Genomic DNA, 24,503 nt, shown 5'->3' with positions numbered 1-24,503 from the left:
ATGTAATAGATTTTTAAATAGTATCTATGTTTATTAGTATGACTTATATTCCGTAACTGAGAATTAAAACATTTGCAATATTCTGTTGTTGTATTTGCATGTTTTGCACATTTTGACATTTAACCCCTCATTTCACCCAAAAGTTCATTTAAATATGTGAATTGTGAATATGGCTTGTTTTGTTGTTCACGTTAGGTGGTAGTGTTTGATTTTGGAAGCGAAGTGTATGTGTGGCACGGTAAAGAAGTGACCCTGGCACAGAGGAAGGTGGCGTTTCAGCTGGCCAAGCATCTTTGGAATGGGACGTTCGATTATACCAACTGTGACATCAATCCTCTGGACCCTGGAGGTCACAACACACTCATACCGAGGTGGGCCCATACCTTTTAGATCACTTAAATTCACTATATTAAATTTCACACACACACTAATTATCCACTTAACTTCAATCTCAATGTAAAGGGGTGTGTGTGTGTGGTTGTTTTTTTCTTTTAGGAAGGGTCAAGGTCGCCCAGACTGGGCCATATTTGGCAGACTGACCGAACATAATGAAACATGTCTTTTTAAAGAGAAGTTCCTGGACTGGAAAGATGTTTCTAGATTGTCACCTAAAAATGTCATCGAGCACCCCTTCCAGCTGAAGGTGGGTTTCTGTGTATGTCGGTATCGGCTTTTGGTTCGATTAAAAAGCTGCAAAACATAAAAGCAAAAAGAAATTTATAAACCATTTGAGTAACTGCACTAAAAAAAAAATTGCAGATTCTGAAAGGTTTTGATTCTGTTCTCCAAGGCTACTTTTTTTGATCAAAAAATACAGTAAAAAAGATTATATTGTGAAAAATTATTACAGTATAAAATAAATCTAATTCTAATATTTATTTTCTTATGTAATTTATTCATGTGTTGTCAATCTTCAGTGTCACATGATCAGATCTGGAAAACAGTATTGATGCTTAATGTTTTTGTGGAAACTGTGATACACTTCTTTAAGATTCATTAGTAAATAGAATGTTACAAAGAAAAGCATTTTTAATGAAATTTCAACATTTCAGTCACTTCTGAGTAACTGAATGTGTCTTTGTTAAAGTATCAGTTTCTCACAAAACTGATTAAAACTGACCCCTCAGTCTTTTGAACATGTCGAAGAAAGAAAAATAAACTCAAAAATTAAACATACAAGCACTGTAACACCATAATATAATCACAATATACAACTATATTAAAAGTATGATGACACTTTAGAATAGGTAATGAATTCTTAATTTGCTGCTTAATAATAGTGAGGTAGTTAAGTTTAGATATTGGATAGGATTAGGGATATAGAAAGGTATTAATACCTAGTGCTTAATTAGCACTATCAAGTGGCTAATATTCTAGTAATATGCATGCTAATAAGCAATTAATAGGAGTAACCGTAAAATAAAGCGTTACCAAAAATAATTTGGTTGCGTTTAATTCATTGCGAATTGCAGTGAAAAAAAAAATTTCTTGATTCCCATCTGTTCTCTCCATCTTCTTCAAACCGCTCTTGCTCCTCTCAGGAGTCTCCGGGCGCGGATTCCCGCTCCGAGTGCCGGGCCTACAGCGCCTCTCTGATGCTTCCGGTCCTGCAGTCGCCCATCAGTACGGTTCTGGACGGTCAGAATGTGGGTCGAGGACACGGGCCGGTGGAGAACGGCTCGGACGACTGCATGCGCTCTCTGGAGATCAGCACGGTTTCCGTTGACGTCTGGCACATCCTAGAGTTCGACTACAGCCGACTGCCCAAGCAGAGCATCGGCCAGTTTCACGAAGGAGATGCTTACGTAGTGAAATGGAAGTACATGGTGAGCGCAGCAGGTTAGTAACGGCACCGGGACAAATGAACTAGCCTTTTGTGTTTATGTACGTTGTGTATTAAAATGATTAAACATCAGATAGTTGATTAGAACAATTGCAAGCAATGCACGCTTAGTTCTAAACACTGTTTAGAACATTGTGAGGACTTGCATTTATACAGTAAGTGTGAAAATTATATTAAAGAAGTATAGAATGCATCATATGCGTATGTGTGTTAATGTGTCTGTTTAGTGGGCAGCAGGCAGAAGCCGGATCAGGTGCGCAGTGCAGGTCCCGGCAGAGAAAAGTGCTGCTATTTCTTCTGGCAGGGCAGAAACTCGACGGTCAGTGAAAAAGGAACGTCTGCTCTCATGACTGTTGAGCTGGACGAAGAGAGAGGAGCACAGGTAGGATGAGAGACCGCACCGAACACACATGACTGCTCTCTGTTCTGCTTTTTCGTTGACTGTGCTTCTGTGACTCATATTCAGATGCAGGTCCAGCAGGGGAAGGAGCCGCCCTGTTTCCTGCAGTGTTTCAACGGAGGGATGATTGTGCATTCAGGAAAGAGAGAAGAAGAAGAGGAGAACATTCAGAGTAAGAGGATCGCATATTTGTAATGCTCTTGTTCAGTCCAAATTTTGGGTAGTGTGTGTGCTATCTGAATTATGTAATTAGATTCGAAATTAAGCACTTGTTATTAATTATTACTTTCTTAAATACTCATAAGACTATGTTTGCGTTTTTGTTATTAATTAAATGATTGCATATCATTCGCAAATTGCAGTATATGTACTTTCACAAACACAACACAATCATTCTGGGTTCTTTCAAGTTGTTGATTAAAAAAATGGAAAATATTTCCTTTTTTTATAGAATGTGTTTTCTGTTATGAACATGGAACAAAATAACTCGCATTTAAATCTTTGTTATGAGTTAATTCAAAAGTAATCTAAAACTAATCAAAAGATATTTAGCATGCAATAAGAATACAAAATTAAATCTAATAGATTGTTACTATTTTTTTCAATATGTAATATGTAATCGGTAGCAGTAGTGCTGGGCAATATATATATATTGATCAATATATTTGCATCTCATCAGTAAAGCCGGTTCTTGGATCAGCGTTAAATATACATTATCTGTTTCAACAATTTGTAAGCAATATGCAGGTTAGAAATGGCAATACTGAACACTATTTTTGAAAATACTATTAATGGTGTGTTTGTAAAAGGATTGCCAGCATTTGCCAAAATGTGCAAATTTAACAAGTGCTTATATTAATAATACATCCCACAATGCATTTCACCTGTCATTGCCTTAGTTCCCATCGGAACTAGACACATTTATCTTTTATGATCATTCTTTTTTTGATCCATTTAAAATGCAAACACAGCTATTTTAAAAATATAATTTGTGTACTTGGTGCATGTGAGACCAATATAGTAACATTATTGTTTAAAGCAATTACTCATGCAATTAGTTTCAAATACATTTATTAAGTTAGTGTGTTGTGCAAGAAGCTGTATGCCAGCGTTTTAATATTTGATCTGTAATCTGTGTTTCAGATGACTGGCGTCTGTACTGTGTGCGTAGCGAGGTGCCCGTAGAGGGCCATCTGCTGGAAGTGGCGTGTCACTGCAGCAGTCTGCGATCACGAACATCAGTGGTCCTTCTGAACATCAACAAAGCCCTCATCTACCTGTGGCACGGCTGCAAAACTCAGACACACACACGGCATGTCGCTCGAACCGCTGCGGAGAAGATCAAAGAACAGTGAGGCACTTGTTAATTTTTTTAAGGATAACTTGGTTTCTTTGTTGTAATTTATATCTACACATTCATACTCATAGTTCAGAGCATACGCTAGTTTTCAAAAGCATTGGGTCAGAAACATTTTACATTGTTATGCTTGAAATCTGACTCGTATTTCTGTTTCCAAGACGGCCACTGGAGGCGGGACTTCACAGCAGCTGCAACGTGACCATTCATGAATGTGAGGAAGGTGGCGAGCCAGTGGAATTCTGGGAAGCACTGGGCAGGAAGGACCGCAAAGCCTACGACTGCATGCTTCAAGGTACCGCACTCCAGAGGAGATGATTTTGGAGGTTGATCTCTCAGACAATAATTCCTCTCTAACATACATGAGAAAAAATCTGATACTTAATAAAAATTATTGTAAATGTAGCCGTCATAATAAAAACTCTCTTCTGAGGACAATTGGCTAATTATGACATGAAATTAAAAAGTAGAAATTGTAAATTAACAAATAAAAATATAAACTTTGACTTAAATTTTGATTGACAAACGAGATTTCCTGTTGTAATTTTTACTTTTTTTAAATTATAAATTTTTAATGTTTTATCTCACAATTATCACTGATTATAAAATTAATTTTTTAAAAGCATGCATTCCTTCTTACGTGGTGGAAATGGGCTCACGCATGTTTACAAGCCATAATGCAAAAGAATATCACTAAATATTCAATAAGACTCAAACAAATGATTTTTATTTCTTTTTTCCCCTGCTGCTTCAAAAGTTTTTTTCTATTACTCACTTTTTTTCAGACCCTGGCAAGTTCAACTTCACGCCGCGTCTGTTCCAACTCAGTAGTTCTTCGGGTGAGTTTGTGGCTCAGGAGTTTTTCAACCCATCCAGATCGGCAGACCTCGTTTGCTCCCTGCCGTTCCTGCAGGAGGATCTATACTCTGCCCCTCAGCCAGGTAAAAAGAAATGACACGCATTTTTTTCTCAGGCTGAAAACAATGAGTCATAAGTAATTATGCATGCTATTCCACCTCTCTGTCTATTTCTAGCTCTGTTCCTGGTGGATAACTATCATGAAGTTTACCTGTGGCAGGGCTGGTGGCCTCAGGACACTGAGAGCACCGGTTCTGCCCGCATCCGCTGGGACGCTGACAGGAAGTGCGCCATGGAAACGGTGTTGCAGTACTGTAGAGGTGATTGACAGCCTCATTGGCCAATCTTTTAGTTCTGTCAGCAGACAGACTCTGATGCCTCGCATGCGGTTTCGAGTCCAGTTGTACCGTGAATACTGATGCCTCTCTTTGTCTAGCAGAAAAGAACGAGAAGAAGCCTCAGAAGTCATACTTGATCCATGCTGGATTAGAGCCTCTGACCTTCACAAACATGTTTCCCAGCTGGGAGCACAGAGAGGACATTGCTGAAATCACAGAGAGGGTGAGATGTTGAATATGTGTTGCATTTCTGATTCCAATGGAATTTGACGATCAGAAATTTTGGCCAAACTGAAATAATTGACTGAAATTGTAATGTCTAATTAGTGTGTTTAAGGGGATAGTTGACCAAAAAATGCTCCATTTAGACTCCATCATCATTTACTCACCCTCCGGTTGTTGTACAGTTTCAAACCAAACATTTGACATTGGCTTCCATCCATAGTATCGCTTTCCATACTTTCCATAAGTCAGTGGCTACCAATCATTGTGCTTCTTTTAGATCTTGGCTAGAAGCTATAAAATGCATATTAATTATACAAATTGTTCTGTGTCTGTGTGTGTGTGTGTGTGTGTTCTGGCAGGAGGCAGAGGTGTGTAATCAGATCATTCTGGTGGAGGATGTCCTGGCTCAGCTGTGTCAGAGCACTTATCCTCTAGCTACACTGCAAACCCGTCCCCTTCCTCACGGCGTCGACCCGCTGAGACTCGAGATGTACCTGACCGACGACGACTTTGAGGTAACGGCGTAGACTTCTTAGAGGTCACCTGTGCATCTTGGGATCGGAGCAAAAGTGTAAATCCGATGCAAAAATGTGCACATTAAATAATCTATTCACATTTTTAAAAAATGGTTTACAAGACAGGAACAACATGGAAACACAGTATACAGACTTCAGAAATATAACAACCAGCAAACAAGCTATAATTTAAAACGGGTAATAAACAAAAACTTTTTGTAATTGCAGATTTTTTTTACTTAAGAATTGAAAATGTAATATACATGTTTTGTTCTTTTTTTTATCTTTTAAATTTAAATAGCCAAATGAATTTGGTTAAGCAGGTTGCTCATCCTATTAATGGTTTCTTAAAGTATGACATGACTAGATACTAAGAATGGACTGTTTTGCCGTTTTAGGCGGGGTTGTAGGGAATTCTGAGTGGGTAAGTATCTCTGATATGGACTGGAGTCACTGGTAGAGATACAGTATGTTTCTGTGGCACTATTTCCTGACAGCTTCACTTTTATGCTTCATTTTTCTCCCTGTTTCTCGCACACCTTGGATTTCTCTTGTCCAGCTGAATCTTGGAGAATTTACTGAACAAATCACTCAAACACCCATGCATGCACGATACACACACACACACACACACACACACACACACACACACACACAGTGTGGACAGATTTTATCCTCTCAAGACTTTTTCCAGCAATTCAAGTTTTTGAAAATGATATACTGAGAGCACGGTGTCCTAACTAGGCGTGAGATGATAAACGTAATAAATCATATCTTTTAGTGCTGTGACAGAGCTATCAAAGGTGACAGAGACAGAGGAGACGGAGACCCCTGGACCAATGCACATTAAACCACCAGCTTTGATAATCTGTACATTTGTGTTTTTTTTCCCAGTCCAACAAGACTGTATTTTGTCTATAGTGTTTTCTTGAAATCTGTGGTCTGAATTTAGACGATCACAGTCAATGTGCATGTAAAGCATGTAAAGTGGCACCACCCAAACTCACCTTATTGGTTGAGAAGATTGTTAGGTCTGTTGTCTCTGCACTTTAAATTAGATTTAGGTCTATGCAGAGCAAAAGGGGGCGTTTCCAACTTTGTGGGTGTTTTCTAAATCATGAAAATAATCCCATTTACCTGACCCCACCCATAAACCTACCCTCCACTGTGCCATCAGCCAGTCAGGTTTTGGCCACGCCCACCAATCTTCTAGCTCCCATTGCTTTACTGCAGGGACCTATAATTACTTAAAACTGTAATAAGAAAGTTTTTAACACAACACACATTCATCAATTGTAATATAAATTAATTCACAAGCAGTAAGAAGTACAGGCTGATAAGCCCCACCCACAGTCAGTTCTGATTGGTCCAAAGTCACTGTCCTATTATCTATATATCAATTTCTTGCTATTTGACTGTGATTTAAAAAAAACAAAAAAAAAACAATGCGCCTAGCTAAGACACAGTGTTGCTGTAACCCTTTTCTCCTTCCTCTTCTGCAAATTTAAGATTGCCTGTCAACATGTACAGTGGCGTTCAAAAGATGGGGGTTCAGTAAGGTTTATTTTATAATTTTTTATTAATGTTTCTATTCAGCAAAGATTCATTAAATCAAAAGTGAAAAAGTATATATGTAACAAGTTTTATATTCAACCTTTTATATTCAACAAATAATTTCATTTATTTTTGAGTGCCAAATCTGGATATTAGAATGATTTCTGAGAGATTTCTTGACACTGAAAACTGAAAGAGAAGGAAAAAAAAAAAAAAAATATATATATATATATATATATATATATATATATATATATATATATATATATATATATATATATATATATATATATATATATTATTTATTATTATTTATTCAAGTGAATGCACCTTTGATGAGCATAATAAAAACAATTCAAAAATCTTACCATCCCCCAAATTCTGAACTTTAGTGTATGTGTATTTGTGCTTTTTCTTTTTACTCATAACCATATTTTCTGTATTGTCAGCAAGTGTTAGACATGAAGAGAGAAGAGTTTGACGCTCTGCCTGGATGGAAGCAAGTGAACCTAAAAAAAGCCAAAGGACTCTTTTAGAAACCTGACTGAAGTCGTCACGGTGACAAAATGATCACTGTCTATTTCCTAACAGCCACCGGGTCTGAGGGAGGTGTGCACTGAGAACTGTGTGAACGGTCAGGTCAAAGGTCACTTTAGGATCTACAGATTCTCCTGCTGTGGTGTCCGCTTTCGATGTGTTTCTGAAGTCTGTGGAGGTGACGTCTGTGTGTGTCTCCTCACCACATTCACGTACGGAGCGCGTCTAAAACGAGTACATGAAATCGATTCACTCATTTTCCCATTCTGTACGATCCGCGATGGGTTTTTGTTGTAACGTGTGTTTATGTTTGATAAGTCTGCTGAATAATTGGAAATTGTATAAACTTTGTAGCAATTGACGAAACGGCAGAAAATCCTGTGTGATCGCTCTAAATGTTGTCACATGTCTTAGAGTATTCCTTTTTGATTCGAGAGGGGTTTACATGATGCGTCTGTAATATTTTCTGTGTGGTATTCTCGTGTGAATGGCTCTTGGTTGTGTCGGTGCTGGTCTCTTTTTCTTGAGGTGTGAGGGACATCGGGTTCGTTTGCGTTCGGACGGCATGGAATAATGGACGAGAGAAAGAAAAGATATTAATTTAAATGTACAGTATAGTGCCTTGCTTTTGTGTACAGTTTCTATACCAAACACACACTAGTCTGCATTTCAGAGACTTTCTTTGTGATAAAAGAAATAGTGAATAAAGAAAGCATATTAAAAAATAAATAAATTTGGTCTAAGTTCATGCATAATAACGTCCTGATTCTAGTGCAACCTGGAACAAAACAGGCTACGCTACTGGAAAAAGGTCAGTATTTACAATTTTTTGTTTTTTTATTAATGTCAACACTGTCAAAAACTAAAAGAAAATGTTAAATCGAATGGTGTTCTATTAAGAAAATATTATAAAAAGGTTTATTAACCCTATTTAACTATGGTCATTCTTGCTTGTTATATTTTTTTTCTTCTAAAGACCTCAATATTTTTATTTTCTTTCTTATATAATGGTGCTATAATTTTGGTAAATTAATTAAATTAAGCTTTGTGTTAAGAGTCTCTGATTCATTTGTGACCCTGGACCACAAAACCAGTCTCAAGCTGCTGGGCTATACCTAGGAATAGCCAAAAAAAGCACTATTTGTGTTATGCTTTTTTCTTTTATGACTAAAGAAAATCATTAGGATATTAATGAGCACATTCCATAAAGATACTTTGTAAATTTCCTTCCATAAATACATTAAAACCAAATTTAAGTAATACGTTGCTAAGAACTTCAAAGGTGATATATATATATATATATATATATATATATATATATATATATATATATATATATATATATATATATATATATATTAATATATATATAATTAATATATATATAATTTTTTTCCCTCAATATTAAAATTTTTTTTTTGCACCCAAATGCTTGTATCTCGGCTAAATATTGTATGCTGAATGCACATCTTTTTTTTTTTTTTTTTTTTAATTCCGCTTTCAGTTGATGTATAAATCTTATGACTTTGAGACTTATGACTTGTTTTGTGGTTCACGTTTAAATGTGAAAATGTTTAGTCACTAAGTACTGTAGCCCATGTGGTTTGTCTTCTCGTGTGAACGCCTTCAGTTTCGAAACAGTTCATGAGATAAAAATCCCAGAAAGAAGTTGCTCACTGAAGGCGGGCCTCGCTTGAAATGAAAACTGAAAGTGTTTTCCTCCTCGGCATCATTTCGGGACCACAAAGCGATGCTGCGGGTAAATAATTACGAAATCCGTCACCTAACAGTAAAATACTACTAATAGTAAGTCTAAAAGTATATTTCTGTTCATCTCCGTCTCCAAAGACGACGCGAAAAAGAAACCTTTATAATATATAGTTTTAATAACATTTAGTCTGTATAATGCACGAATTTAGCTCCGATAAAAAGCGAAACTAAACTGTGAATTAAAAAAAAAATCAACAGCACATGTACTTTCGTTTCTTTTCTATGCTTTTGCTTTAAGAAAAGCTCGTAGTCAGTCAGCCATGTTCAATATAAAGTCGTAAGTTCATGTAGACCTTAATTTTACTAGTTGTTCACTTTTAAATGTTGCTACTAATGTAAAATAGCAATAATAGTAACGCATTCAAGAAGGTTTCTCTTTCTGCCGTTGTTTATAAGATACTGCACGTGCAGCAAGATTTCACCGACGTCACCCCTGCCGGGAAAAAAAGAAGCACGTGCTGTTTGGGTATGTTTTGATGCTGGTTTAAGATTTTTTTGAAACTATGGTTACCATGGTAAATGAAGGAGGCAAGCAATGAACAAGCAGGTATCTGACACTTACTAAATAGCGAAGTGTTTAGAGGAGAAATGGCATTTCTAAGTTGATGAAGTAAAGGGAAAACAATTATTAACTATGTTTTTTTTTTTTTTTTTTTTTTTTTTTCATAAGCGACTGCATTATTCATTTCATTTTCAGATTGCAGGAGCGCACGGATCTACCGAAGAGAGTGAATGGAAGTGTCTGATTCTGGTAGTTTACAGATTAGAGCCGCATATATACCTTTTCTGATTCTAAATTTATTAAAAATAACATTGGTGGCCCGTCTTTTTCCTTTCTCGCAGAAGACAAAAGAGGAACTGTGGGCCTCAAATGGCTGATGTCTCTCAAATCAGTATCTCTGCCCAGAATAGAAGCCATATTTCAGCACCTGTGATATTAAATTCAACTGTCACTGGAAACATTAACATTGCGAATAATTACTTCACAGGTGTGTGTGAGCTTCGCTGTTTGTTGTTGGAAGGAGCTCAAACGCAGCTTCGTTGTTATGCATGCCGTAATATTTTGTTTTCTTTTTATTGTTTCTGCTGTAGGACCTGGAAATGAAGTCGCAGGTTTGTTAATCTGTATCTTAATTTACACTGCCGTATAAAACGATTGCTCATATTTGAGATAATGTGAAGTACAGATAAGATTTGCAGTTTAATTTTGCATATTAATCCAATCGTTGTTAATTGTATCTGAAAATGTATCTGAAGCAGAAAAATATTTTTTTATGCCAGTAAAGTATAAAGAAATGCTACTAAAATGAATATGAAAAGGGATGAAATTTAGTACTTTTTGTGGTTATATGCTTTGAAAACTCAAGTTTTGTTTTTCCTATTGTAGGCCCTGGACCTAAAATCATAGGTATGTCATTTTTGTTTTGTTTGTTTTATATTAGCACTGTCAAATGATTAATCTCATCCAAAATAAAAGGGTGACATAGTATTATGTGTGTTTGTATACTGTGTAAATTTATGTATATATAATTACAAACACATGCTTTTATATATTTAAGAGAGTAAACATATTTTTATATAAAATCAAATATTAGAATATTAATATATTAAAACATAAAATATAATCAAATATTTATATACATAAGTATTTTGTAAATATATTCTGTATGTTTTTGTATTATATCAATATACACAATGCACATACATAAATTATGCAAAATAAATATTATTATGTATATATAAATATACACACATATACACAGTTTATATATTGTGAATATTAATGTGTAAATATATATAATATTGTAACGTAACATTTTTCTTAAATATTCATACACATGGGTCTCTCTCTCTCTCTCTCTCTCTCTATATATATATATATATGTATATGTATGTATATGTATATGTATGTATATATATATATATATATATATATATATATATATATATATATATATATGTATATGTGTATATATATATATATATATATATATATATATATATATGTATATATATATATATATATATATATATATATATATATATATATATATATATATATATATATATATATATATATATATATATATATATATATATATATATATATATATATATATATATATATATATATATATATATATATATATATATATATATATATATATATATATATATGTGTATATGTATATGTATATATATATATATATATGTATATATGTATGTATATATGTATATGTATATGTATATATATATATATATATATATGTATATGTATGTATATGTGTATATGTATATATATATATATATATATATGTATATATGTATATATATATATATGTATGTATATATGTATATATATATATATAATAGAATAGAAATAAACCTAATACATATACACAGCACACACCCACATATATTAACAAAAACGTGAAATAAGTGTGAACTAAAATCATGTTGTTGTTTTTTTACCAGATACAAGCTCCTTAATCACAGACTACAAGCAGTTTCTGCTGTCCGAGTATGCCTACATCACAGAATACACCTCCCGTGCCGGTGAACAGGTGCTGCTTAATGACCGATACACTGACCCGCTAATTGTTCAGAAACACAGAGAACAGAAAGAGCGAGAAAATGAAATGCGCTCTAGAGGGAAAAGTTTCTTCAATACCAGAGAAACTAACCAGAGAAACCAAAACATAAGGCTGGATCAGCTTTTCGGTCCAGAGAATGGCTCCAAAAAAGTGACTGGAAAAGCTGTAATTCTCCAAGGAGATTCTGGAAGTGGGAAATCAGTCACTGCACAAAAGATTGTACTGGACTGGGCCTCTGGAGAGCTTTACGCTACACTTTTTGATGTAGTATTTCATCTGCGATGCAAAGAGCTCAACGGTCTTTCTGGTGAGATGAGCCTGGTGGATCTCTTGGACTGTAGTTTAACTCCAAATGAGATTGGTCAGATTTTAAAAGTCACAACACAGAGGATCTTGTTCATCGTTGATGGATTTGATGAACTTGTGCTTTCTGGAACCAAAGAGTTATTGCCACCAAAACCAGACATCAAATCCCATCCAGTGGCCATCGTTTGCTCTCTTTTGAAAGGTCGTATGATGAGAGAGTCCTTCCTGCTGGTTACTACGAGATCCTCTGCTGTAGAAAAACTGGAGAACATTCTGAAAAAGCCGCAGTTCTTTGTGGAAATCATGGGGTTTTCTGAAAGAGGCGTGAGTGAATATTTCCAAAAGTTCTTTGAGGATGAAGAGTTTTCAAGAGAAGTGTATGAGCAGGTGAAGATACACGAGATGCTCTACACCGCTTGCTTCATCCCTGTCATCTGCTGGATTATCTGCACCATTTTTAAGAGAAAAGGAAAGGATGGAGTTGTAACGAGTGAGTTGACGACAACCACGTCCATATTTGTCGATTTCGTTTTCACACTCTTAAAGCATCACAGTAGTTTGAATCAGCATGAAGAGCTTGACCTCCTCAAGAACCTGAGTCAGATAGCGGAGAGTGGAACGCGGAAACATCAAGTGCTGTTTTCCAGAAGCGATCTTCCAAAGGCAATCTCAGATTTACCAAACATTCCCTTCCTATGCACGTTTCGGCAACAAGAGAGAACTTGTCTGAAGGAGATGTTTGGGTTCTTGCACCTCAGCTTTCAGGAGTTCTTCAACGCTCTCTTCTATTTGTTAACAGACGAGGCACAGGCGACAATAAAAGTCAAGGAGCTACTAGAAAAAGCAGGCAGTTGGAGGCAAAATAGGCATCTCTTGCCTGTGATCCAGTTCCTTTTTGGTCTCTCGAACAAGAAAGTGAGCCGTTTAATCCCAGGAGAACATCCAAAATTGACAACAGCTCTTATTCGCCCTCAGCTGGAGAAATGGATTAGCAAGGCTATAGAGAAGAACACCATGGATGCATTCTACATAAGTGGTTTTATTTTTCATTGTCTGTATGAACTTCACGATAGGGACATACTGAAGAACGTCATGAAACTCTGGGAACACTTAGGTATTAAAATTCATTGGACTTTAAAGGCGGTTAATTGTCAGGCAGTGATGTACTGCCTCCAGTATTCTTCACGCATTATCAGTATGGAAGTTAAATGCAATGCAAAAGATCTAAAGATGCTGCATCCTGCACTTCGTAGGTGTACATCTTTATGGTAAGGGTTCTTCAATTACATCTTTCCATTAAAAACATGGCTTTACATTTGGATTTATACGTTGGATTTACAGTTGTGTCCAAAGATATTGTTACCATCATCTTAAATATCTTGACAAGTATTCTCATTTTTGTTTTGGCTTGGTTCAAAACATGAAGTTTTAGCTGTTTCTGTGTTTTTAAAGGTTGGATTTTGATTCCGTATCTGATGCTGATGTTGACCTCCTGACATCAGCTCTGGGGAGGAGAAAGAAAGTGGGCTACTTGACGTAATGTTCTCTTGATCGTGAATTATATGCTTCCCTGCTTATATTTTTAAATGCAGTAATGTCATAGTTCTATCAAGAATGACCTGGTCAAGCCATAAACTAATTTGACTTCTGCAATGTTGTGATAAAAATTATTATTTTTTATATTTCTGCATCTACCATAAATCCATGTTTTACTGTTGTAAAGGCATGAATAAGGCCTAGTACTGTCAAACGATTAATTGCATCCAAAATAAATTTTTGTTTATATTATATATAAAGACAGTATATATCTTGGAATTAATTGCATGTGTATATATATGTATATTCATAATCATATCATATAAAATATATTTAATATATAAGCATAACATAATGCTCTTAAATATATACATCCATGTGTTTGTACTTACATATACACATTACACACATTTGTAAAGCAAAAAATATTTTGCATGCAATTAATCATGATTAATGTTTTGACCACTAATAAGGAAATGTTTTTAATGCTACTATATGATTAGTAATGCGGTTTTGTGAATGCGTTGTAGTATGGAGAATGGAGCCCTATCGGATGAAAGTGTGCAGAAGATCTTGAAAACCCTTAGCGGACAAACATCAGTGGGTAACATTCGGCTGGTGATGAGGAGCATCAACAACGCCAATGTCGTTTTAGTTATGGACTTCCTTGTAAAAGAGATGATGGGAAGAAGTTTCAGGTAAACCGAACACAACGACACATGCAACAAACAAGCAGTCAACGTAAGTTTAGGAAAATTTATACATAAATATCTGGAACATATGCATACATTTGCATTATTGCATTAAGTGAACTTTGTTTACAGTGCTTTACAGAAGAGAAATGAATGTGTGCATTTATTAAAAAAAAGAGAAAAACAAGATAAAACTAAATTCTATGCATTATAACTTTATAAAGAGTAGAAGAATGCTTTGACAGTTTTAGATAGTCATGTCATCTGTCCTAAAAATTTTTTTTTACACCTGAAAACAGGACATTTGTACTGCAGTTTAATCTTCATTTCATTTGATTTTACAGTGTATGTATTGCCAGTCAAGCAGAAAACATGGACAAGAGTCTTTGCTCAGAGTTCACAATGTCAAGCGAAAATCATTCCTTCTGGTAATTGAATTCATTTATTAATTCTCAATTTAATTTATTCACGAAAAATAACATGTAATAGAGATATGTTAGGCAATAGAAAATAATGACTAATTGCTCTTCCTGATTTCAGGTTTACTGTTGGGCATTCAGAAGGGCATCGGGCTAAAAAACACACTCTTTGTTATTATCAGGGATTTTCAAAAATATCCTTTGGATTATGTCCCTTCTCTGCAATACCAGTGACTGATTTCCTCAAGACATCCCATAACCTCAGATGCTTCTCAAACACGTTGGTATTTTCTACTTAGTAATGCTGCTAATATCTCCTCCCTTTTTAACACAACGCTGTATTTATTCCCAGGAAAAACAGAGAGTTTGGTGTGAATGTGGATGCGCTGCTTTCTTTCCTAAACTGTGTTCCTGGTTTAACTGAGGTGGACATTCATTCTGAGTACCTCACAGATATTTGGACTTCCAGGATTCTGTCCTACCTTCAAATCAATCCAAAGATTTCTCACATACAGTAAGAGAAAATAATGTTTACTGCATCGCTCAATTTAAGAGAAGTTTACACCTTGAAGTTAACTTAACTTAATTCTGACAGACTTTTCATTCGTTCAAACACATTTATAATCTTTTAGGTTTCATGTGAGCAATCTCCTTATTAGTGATGAGGAAAGGGTCTGTTCAACATTTTCAGTTTTTAGAAAGCCATTTGAACCGTAAGTCATTCTTCCTTTTTATTTGAATTAATTCTTTGGTGGTCTCTTTTTCTAACTGTTGGTATGTTAAAATCTACTCCAGGCACAGGATGCATATCAGTGAAAGGAAAAATCCCTCATTGAGTCTTGCAATGGACAGATATGCTTATGATATTGCGTAAGAGTTGAAAAAATAACCAATTTAACCATTTCATGAAGGGACAAAGCTCATAACCACATTTACTGTATGAATACGAATGTTTCTTTCCAGATCGAGTAGCTGTGAAGAGTTGGAACATTTCCATAGACAGGACAAACCTGCTCTGGTGAAGCTCATCCTCAGCTTCCCTCCTCTTGAAGGGTCTAGTGCCAATTGGGAGATTTTTTTCAAAAGGCTTTACCAACTCATTCAGTTGACAGAACAGTGAGTTTGTGCTTATGGGCATATTATGAAAGCTAAATTAATTAAACTGAATGCATTTATACTCAAAACTTTAAAATCTAGAATTCAGTCTAATGATATTTGAATGCTTTTTTTTATTAGATGTCCAGAGTTGGAAGAGCATGCGGATTCTCTGCTGCTATACCTTCACTCTGTTTCTGGTCTAAAGGAAGTAAAAGTTTGGCTCAGCAGCCTTATTGAGAGCTGGGCGGCTCGTCTGTTCACCCTCTTCCTGTCTTGTTCCAGTTTACTTCATTTGCAGTAAGAATAACCTAATGCGTACAAAACGTACCATTAATATGGTAAACATTCAGTACCGTGATATATGACTTATAAGTATCTTGTCACCATGTCCTATGGTACTGCCACAATGCATTTGTAAGGAAATGGTTATTTTTCTTTCTGTACTAAAAAGTAAAAACAAAAATGTCTCTTTTGATAGACTGAATACCAGGATGTATGTTATTGGTGATGTGGAGAGTCTGGGTATAATGAGAGCTGACGGAGTGAGGTAAGACGTATCTATAAACCTCAGTGCACTGAACTATGTAGTAGTTTAGATTTATAATAGACATTTATGACTGGAATACATTACAAGTTTTGTACATAGTTTTGGGGGCTCTCAGTGCTACATTGAAAGAGAATGGTCATTTTAATTTGTCGCTCACCTCCCCTTTCTGCATGGTTACTTTGTTTTTTTGGAAAGTCTGGTATAGTATGTGTGTATACAAGTGTATGTGCCAGTGTTTTAAGAGTTATGTACTCCAATATTAACAGTTGTCTGTACTGTCCATGAGTTTCTTGGACTTCTTTGTGAGATGAACATATCAATGTTGCCTTTGATACTAGAAAAAATAAATACTGTATTTCTGTTTCCGAGAAATTGCATTTTCTTTTTCATGCATTTTTAGCAGCAGTAACCTCCTGTTGTTTCGCAGGCTATCTGTTGGCTGTAATCATCTGAATTTTATAGATGAGTGTAGTGATATCAAGCCCTTTGAACCTCCAGTGCACAAAGTGCTTCCCTGTGTCACCATCACACTGACCGATGACTCTGAGAATGCAAATGCTGACTGGAGGAAATTCTTTCAGGCCTACAAACAGCTAAAAGCCTTGACAAGTTGGTAGGTAAATCTTTTCATGCCAGAGAGAGGGAGAGTTTGTATATGTACAATACAGTATGAAGTGTATTCTACGAGGAAGCTAATTTGTACGATTTAGCAAAAAACGTTTTTATGACTTACCTTGTAAAATATGTAAGAGTTGCCGTAAGATTGGGCTGATGCATGAAATGGTGCGATAAGTTGTAATTCATAATTATTTTAAAAGGAATTCTGTATTTGTCTGTTTTTTTTTTTTTTTTTAAGTTCTCCAAAGTATGACAAGAGTGTGTGTGATCTGCTCTCTGTCCTGCACTCGGTCTCTGGTCTGAAGGTACTGGATCTTAATTTCAGATTCATGACTGTGGATGGAGTGTCCAGAGTCCTGGACCTCGTTCAGACAAACCCTAGTCTGACTGCATTAAAGTGAGAATTCACTTCACTGTTTATACATACAGTACTCATTTCTGTTTCTCAGCACAAACACAGTTGATATTGTGAATTTCCACATTGAAGCTTGAATTCAATGATGGCAAAAGCTCACCTTTATAATTTTTGTGGCTTAGTTTTCTGGCAGTTGAGCGGCCTGAGACAAATAGGGCGGACTTCAAGAAGGACGTCGGGAATAAATTCTTCAGGTAAGGCATCAGTGATTGATGTATTCTAAATGACCTGCATCCATAAAGGGATGTGCCACCAACTAAAGCTTTACTAAAGAATACATTTAAAATGAAAAGAGCGCTGAAGAACTAACTCTTCTCTTCTAACTCTTACTATTCCATAGCAAAATAATTAATTAATAACGGGTAATTAGCAAAAATGTCAAATGGCTATTTTTTGAGAATATGAATGTATCAATGAAAGGTTACATTTCCAGCTATTTGATCTACAGTAGTCAACATTTGAAGTGGATCAAAAAGGTTAATACGTTTTTAGGATAATGTTGATGAAAGGTTTTGATCCACTTCAAATGTGTACTACTATACTGTGAATATATCTTTTAAGCTCTTACGATAAAGTTTAAACACAAATTTGACACAGATTTCTTTTATTAACTGTTAAATCTCTCTGGTCGTTTTTCAGCATCCATAGAACGAGTGAGAGTGAAGACAGTGATTCAGAAGAAGGACTGAATGGTATTCGGTGGGATGGCAGTTTTTACTCAAGTCTCTTTATTGGATAACCTATTATAATAATAATCTGATATGAGGCCTTTCATAGTATAATATTGTCTGCGACTTGATTTTATTGATTGTAGAAAGGAGGCATTACATAAAGAAGAAGTTATGTTATTAGAGGAGATGAGATGAAAAAGTAACAGGGATTTGTGATATTTTCTGAAAAGAGAAATGTCATGATTTATGTAAATATTCCCAGGTCTCAGTCTGCAGGACAGATGTCGGAGGACAGTGATGAAGATGGCATGTTCTCACCTCTCAGTGACTTCAGCGATGAAATCAAGTGAGGATCGTAAACGGAATATTTCCGGCACTGTTATAATCTTTACAAGATCATACTGTAATCAGTTAAGTCTGCCAAGAAAATTTACATGGACTTTGTGTTTCCATCTGAAGTGATTCTTATGAAGTGGACAATGTGGAGCGTATTCTCTGCTCAGATCTCAAGATGTGGAGGAGATTATCAGGGCAGTACAGGTACAGGCATTTCTTAAACGTCACTGCCAGAAAACGGCATATTCACTAGTTGATGAGTTGTTTGGTATTTATATATTATTCTAATATTTGTTGTTTAACTGATTTTTAATTGTGAGATGAGCCTATTTAGACCAAATAAGATCAGTCAAGAGACAGTGAATTGTTCCACAATATCTGCATGGCAAACAAACTGTATATTTCTGTTTTATGAATCTTTTTGTGTACAAATAGTGTATTATTTGTATTTGTATTTCAGCCTGTTTTTAAAGTGCGCCGGCTCCTGTCCCAGTACAAAGTCTCTTTTCTCAAGCATAGAGCTCACCCTGTCCGAAGACTCAGATAAAACTAGCAGTGACTGGAAAAACTTCCTACAAGCATATAACCGATGCAAAGGGATCTCTAAATTGTAAAAATAATTATTGCACACTTAAATATGCTGGTATTCATAATGAAACCGAATATTAAGTCAATAACAATTTGTGTTAGCTGAATTTAAATAATGTCTCTTCCAATAACAGAAGTCCTACATTTGAGGAGAGTGTGGACGCTCTGCTGTTGTCCCTGGACTCTGTGTCTGCTCTAAACAAGGCACTATTGATGACACACAGCCTGACTGAGAACATGGCTGCAAAGATCCTCTCCATGTGTCACACATGTCCCAGTCTCCATAACATCGGGTATGATAAACTAAAGAGACCAACCAACACCAGTCTGAATATTCTCCTTGAGAGTTGTGGTAGTCTTTGTGTTCCACGTGGAAAAAGTTTTAAAACATCAGTGTTTAAAATGACAATGATGACTTATTTCTTTTAAATCACACGAGATTGTTTTATATCTCATTTCAAAATATCTGTTGTTTGCTGGTTTCAGGCCATTTGATGAGAAAGCAGTAGATTAAAATGATGTCTTATTTTAGTATCTATCTATTTTTTTAATTTTATGCTCTTATACTGGAGGATTAACTTAAAGGTGCTGTATATACGTTTTTGATTTTACTAAAGCATACAAAAATCCAAAATACCTCAAAAACCCTCTCCGTTACACTGGGTGTGATTTCACATATACAAGCGATCAGATATTAATGCACAATAAAGTATCTTTTCTGTTGTCAGTTTTCAGGTGGAGTACAGTGAGAGATACAGTGAGCTCAATGTGTGTTCATCTATCAGCCTCACCAGAGTCACAGACTCTATGTAAGTTTATCCTTAACTGTCCAATAAATTACAAATTTAATTAAATACATTTCTAATGTAATCTTAGAAAATGAACTTGTGACTTATCTAGTTCTCTTTTATTTCAAGCTCGACAGTTGACATCCAGTTGGCCTGTGATGATAGCATGATTGAAATATCTCCATCATTCATTTCATTCACATCACCATGTTCAGACATCCCTAAAGTGGATGGACGGGAACTCTTTGAAACTCTTGACATCCTTAAAGGTTTACAAGAAGGGTAAGGATTTTTGCCATTTCATTATGTATCTATATACCCGATTTCAATCAAGCTATCAAATTGATTTGTTCGCAATGTAGGTGTGAAGAGCATGAAGAGCTTGTGGGAGATTTGATGTCCACCTTGCTCTCCGTTCCGGGTCTGCAGAAGGTCAGACTCAAGATCAGCAGTCTAACGGAGAACTGGGTGAAGAGGATTCGGTCCTTAACTGAAAGCTGTCCCAGTCTTCAGGAGATCAGGTTTTAAGATGTTTAAAAGAAATTGCTGTTTGTCTGTTTTGTTTTGTTTTTCAAGTAATGGTATTGACATGTTAATTTTTCAGATATGAATGCACAGAAAGTGGAGGCTTGTTATTAGAGGAGGTCGAGAGGATTCTTCAGAGCTCTCAGATGGATTCAGATTGTAGGATAATTATTACAGGGTCTGTCCTACAGTGTTGTTTAACCATTTATTACCTCCAGTTTTATTATCACCACTTGCTCGCATTAATAGTTTAATAATTATGGTTCAATCTTTTTGAAGGATGAAGCACAGTAAAGCCATGGATGGGCGGACTGAAATTATGATGGACACATCCAGATCATCATCAGCCTGTGATGAGAAAGTGAAGGTCACTTTCTGCAGGAACTCTCTCACAAGACTATTTACAATAGATGACATTGAGACAGAAGATACCAATGAGGATGAGCCTGAAATGTATAAATCATAGAGAAAAAAATGAAAATATAGTCTCTAATCTAAATTTCCAAAGCACAACATCGCTAACAATGTTCAGATCAAACATAATGCACCCGGTAATAATGTACCTTTTTTGATGCTGATAATATAGGATTTTTTTGAAAACATATGATGAGATATTTCTTTATAACTCTAAATTGTCTATATAACATACACACAAGTGTCATTTTTGCAATTTTGCAGTCACCCAAACACACAGAATGACAAAACAAAGACCTCTGGTATATAATCAATGGTGTTTTTTTTCAAAAGGCTTAATATTTTACTTAGGCTTTTCAGTATTATACTTAGTTGTGAAACCAGCATTTAATTTTTAAACCATGCCAAGCCTTTTGGATGACTTTTTCTATTTTGGTACATGATTGGTGTTAATATATTTTTGGCCATGTGGAGTTCCTGGACATTTGGTAGAATTTTTATTACACAGAATAACCCAGATACATAACTATGCTAAACATTTTATTTCAGCAGAAAGTACATCGGTGAGCATGCACTGCTGTTTGATCGCTACATACAACCTCTGATTATTCAGAAACAGAGATTTACGAGGTTTCAGCTTTCAAGACTCCATCAGTCTGGACACTCCGTTCAACCCAGATAGCCGAGGAATCACCAGAGCGGGTGCTCTTCATTGTCATTGGGTTTGATCATTTTAAATACACAGGTCAATAGCCAGTATCAGTATTGGAGAGCCCCTCCTGAGGTCATTCTCTGTGCCCTGTAAGGGACACATCTTGAGAGAGTCATGCCTTCTCGTCACCATCAGAACGTTCTGAAGGAACATCAGAGTTTCATTAAGATTGTTGGCTTCTGAGAAGGCAGTGGAGAGTACTTCAAAAGTTCTTCCAGAATGACAGACTATTCAGGAAAGGGTACGAGTATGTGAGAGCAAATGAGGCTCTCCTCACGGCCTGCTCCATTCCTGTCATCTGCTGGACAGCAGACTGCCACGTCTATAAATGTTGACTTCCTGTGCACTGAACTAGAGCATCACAGCTTCAATTGTGGTCTGTTGAATGATGAAGTGAGATGCACACTTTAGAAGAGACATGGTTTGTTATTTCATTCAAACATAAAAGAAGAAATGGATCTTTGAAAAGATGTGCAATTCATTCTCAGAGCAGAAGACACTCTGTATGAGCGCCATGAAGCAGATTTTGTTAAAGAAGTTGCAAGAAGCCTGGCCCAGTTTATATATAACACATTTCTAAGAAAAACAGACTGCTGTGCCGTGTTGTACTGTGCTCAGTGCTGCCTGTGTATTAAAAGATTGTTCATTGGTTTCTGTGAATTAATATCTGAAATGCTGGCTATCGTTCAGACTGGATGTTTTTTACATTGCGGGATGGACCTATATCCAGCCTGTTATTTCCACTCTCAGAGTTTGCCAGCATCGACTAGAACTTTTTCTAACAGTTCTCAATTGGGCAAGATATACCACTGAATATTCTGAAAAAAAGCCTGTGCTTCAGTCAATTCATTGACCTGGAACTGTCCCAGTCTAAGACAAATCAGGTAAAAGAAAGACCACGGCAGCCATTATTGCATGGATTTAGGCTGAGACTAGCAAAGCCTTACTTTCAGCTGTACAGCCCTCATTTACAACATTGTAGTGGCGGAAGTATTCAGACAAACTGAAACCAAGCTAAGTGTACCATACCATATACAGACTGTAAAATGAGTTTATACTTCAACTTAAAAGCTCAGTGGTTACTGGAGGAAGTAGAAAGTGTCTTGAAGAAGGCCTGCAAGGTTTTGTACTAATTAATCAACACATATTTCTTATCTTTCTAACCATAAATGATGCTTCCAATACAGAAATATAAACTACAGGCGCATTGCAAACAAAATTGCTTTGCAAATGCACCAGGCAGAAAATTAGTCTACAGGATCAAAACAAACCTAATTTATTTTCAGTACATCTGCAGGAGGCCTATATTCCTTTGGAACACCTTTAGCACTTTCTTACCTCTCCAGGTGCTGTTGTGCAAGCCATATGATTCAGTTAGTGGCGTTTCTTTGGGAAGGGAGACAAGGAGGAGAGAAGAAATTGTGACTGCGTGCTGTTGAAGGTAAATAATGTGACTTTTATATTATTATTATTACAATTTTTATATATAGTATGCATTTAGGAAGCATCAAAAAGACAGACCCTTTATGCTATATTTCTTTTCTGAAACTCTAGAGGACCAGAAGGAGAGCTGCCTCCCTGTTACGTCTTATTTTAAGAAGTGTCTACAAAATAAAAGGTCTCTTTAAAGCAACTTTCATTTTCAAAGTCATTCTGGTGAGACTTACAAGAAGGTGAGTGTCTTCTATTTTCTTTCAAGATTTCTGTTGCATAGAAGTTATATGAATAAGCATGATATTTCATGAAAAAGACACGTCATTTTTACAGTAAGCTCTACTCATTTAACTATAGGGGCATCCAAGTCATTAAAATACACACAGCTACAAACATTGCAGTTTCTGGTCTCAATTCCTGGATATTAGAGACAATCAGCATAACTTATATACCAGATGCTTCACCACTAACAGTCAATGCTCTTACGGTATAAGACAACTTAGTTGTGAATGTGTGGGGTTGTAGTGGTTCAAGTTTATTTAAGCAACAGAAAAGACTGAGTGAAAATGCATACAGCACTTTAAATGTATGGTGGTATACGTTTGATAAGATAATGCATAACAATAATGCAAAATTACATCTAGCTGTACAAATTAATGAAAAATAATAATAAATCTGCAAGAACAGTGAATTAAGTTTAAAACATAATGACAGACTGAAACAAAATACTTTTTTAAAGGCATGTTTATTAAAAAAATACTTAAATCTTCCAGTTGAACTACGGCACAAAACATTACTTAGATTAAGACCCCGTCTATGAAACCAGGCCAAAGAGAACTGTTCAGTAAATAAACAGGACAGAAATGAAAAGCAAATTGAAACAGTAAAACATAAAGGGCCGTGACATAAAAAAACACTTTTTCACATTGATCTTTTCACATTTAATAGATTGATTTAGCATTTAAAACATCCTACAAGTTCCATGGTTTCCTCTTTCAAAAGTCGTCTTCCTTTTTTAATGAATTCTGCAGCAAATTGACATGATATTGTGTTTCCTGTTTTAATGTTTACTGCATGCTGTTCTTCTTCTTGTTATTTTCCTATAGCGTCCTAACGAACTGGAAGCCTCGCCTGTGTAGGTTTTCTTCTGTGTTGAGAAAAAAGGTGGGTAACAAAAAGTACAGTGTGATGAGCTCCTTGATGTCCGACACCTGTCACACACCATATGCGAGTGTCATATCAAAGCAAAAGCAAATTATACTATTATAATCACTAAAAAAAATACTTTTTGTAAACTAAATTGGGTGTTCTCGGAGGGATGGGGAGCGATTTCTGCAAAAATTCTGAAGACTGACAAATGCTTTCAGGAAGTGGAAAGTATTTGTCATAGTGAGAAATCTCTAACAGAAATCT

The 24,503-nt window shown here is 35.7% G+C and overlaps 2 protein-coding genes and 1 long non-coding RNA gene across 21 annotated transcripts in view; all 3 read left to right on the top strand.

The window, feature by feature from the left end:
• svilb (supervillin b) overlaps positions 1-8,356 on the top strand; it is a 50,273-nt gene extending 41,917 nt beyond the window's left edge. For 11 of the 12 annotated variants that reach the window (XM_043260910.1, XM_043260902.1, XM_043260863.1 and 8 more), the window contains 12 exons: positions 196-371; positions 496-643; positions 1,542-1,839; positions 2,071-2,225; positions 2,310-2,415; positions 3,387-3,594; positions 3,762-3,895; positions 4,386-4,541; positions 4,635-4,778; positions 4,898-5,019; positions 5,381-5,536; positions 7,540-8,356. In XM_043260910.1, coding sequence (XP_043116845.1) covers positions 196-371; positions 496-643; positions 1,542-1,839; positions 2,071-2,225; positions 2,310-2,415; positions 3,387-3,594; positions 3,762-3,895; positions 4,386-4,541; positions 4,635-4,778; positions 4,898-5,019; positions 5,381-5,536; positions 7,540-7,626 — 1,890 coding nt within the window. In that variant the 3' untranslated portion in view covers positions 7,627-8,356. Of the gene's footprint in view, positions 1-195; positions 372-495; positions 644-1,541; positions 1,840-2,070; positions 2,226-2,309; positions 2,416-3,386; positions 3,595-3,761; positions 3,896-4,385; positions 4,542-4,634; positions 4,779-4,897; positions 5,020-5,380; positions 5,537-5,934; positions 5,961-7,539 lie in introns of all 12 variants that reach the window. The other variant, XM_043260870.1, reaches the window with a different exon arrangement.
• A 796-nt stretch (positions 8,357-9,152) lies between these two features.
• LOC122325345 lies at positions 9,153-21,258 on the top strand. 8 transcript variants are annotated; one of them, XM_043220370.1, is made up of 30 exons: positions 9,157-9,386; positions 9,794-9,863; positions 10,095-10,148; positions 10,241-10,386; positions 10,490-10,510; positions 10,785-10,805; positions 11,873-13,565; positions 13,750-13,833; positions 14,364-14,531; positions 14,870-14,953; positions 15,066-15,224; positions 15,297-15,458; positions 15,577-15,657; positions 15,740-15,814; positions 15,908-16,060; positions 16,181-16,339; positions 16,521-16,589; positions 17,017-17,202; positions 17,446-17,604; positions 17,745-17,816; positions 18,262-18,321; positions 18,556-18,639; positions 18,753-18,833; positions 19,090-19,239; positions 19,352-19,510; positions 19,946-20,026; positions 20,135-20,287; positions 20,368-20,526; positions 20,610-20,708; positions 20,810-21,258. In XM_043220370.1, exons 4-30 carry the CDS (start codon positions 10,269-10,271, stop codon positions 20,994-20,996), a joined length of 4,677 nt encoding a protein of 1,558 aa, XP_043076305.1. In that variant the 5' UTR covers positions 9,157-9,386; positions 9,794-9,863; positions 10,095-10,148; positions 10,241-10,268; the 3' UTR covers positions 20,997-21,258. The 8 variants fall into 8 exon arrangements, 7 of the variants coding, with proteins under 7 accessions (XP_043076343.1, XP_043076305.1, XP_043076327.1 ...); XM_043220392.1 differs by having other exon boundaries at positions 10,068-10,148; XM_043220401.1 differs by having other exon boundaries at positions 9,157-9,433; positions 19,355-19,510.
• Positions 21,259-22,478: 1,220 nt separating this feature from the next.
• On the top strand, positions 22,479-23,354 carry LOC122326491. Its single transcript, XR_006247483.1, has 3 exons — positions 22,479-22,540; positions 23,003-23,097; positions 23,211-23,354. It is a non-coding gene; the product is annotated as an uncharacterized LOC122326491 (long non-coding RNA).
• Positions 23,355-24,503: the final 1,149 nt, after the last annotated feature.

This window comes from Puntigrus tetrazona, chromosome 2 (genome assembly GCF_018831695.1).
Source record: "Puntigrus tetrazona isolate hp1 chromosome 2, ASM1883169v1, whole genome shotgun sequence".
Taxonomy (NCBI): domain Eukaryota; kingdom Metazoa; phylum Chordata; class Actinopteri; order Cypriniformes; family Cyprinidae; genus Puntigrus; species Puntigrus tetrazona.
Note: the sequence above shows the minus strand (reverse complement) of the source record. Positions and strands in the feature narration are given on the sequence as shown.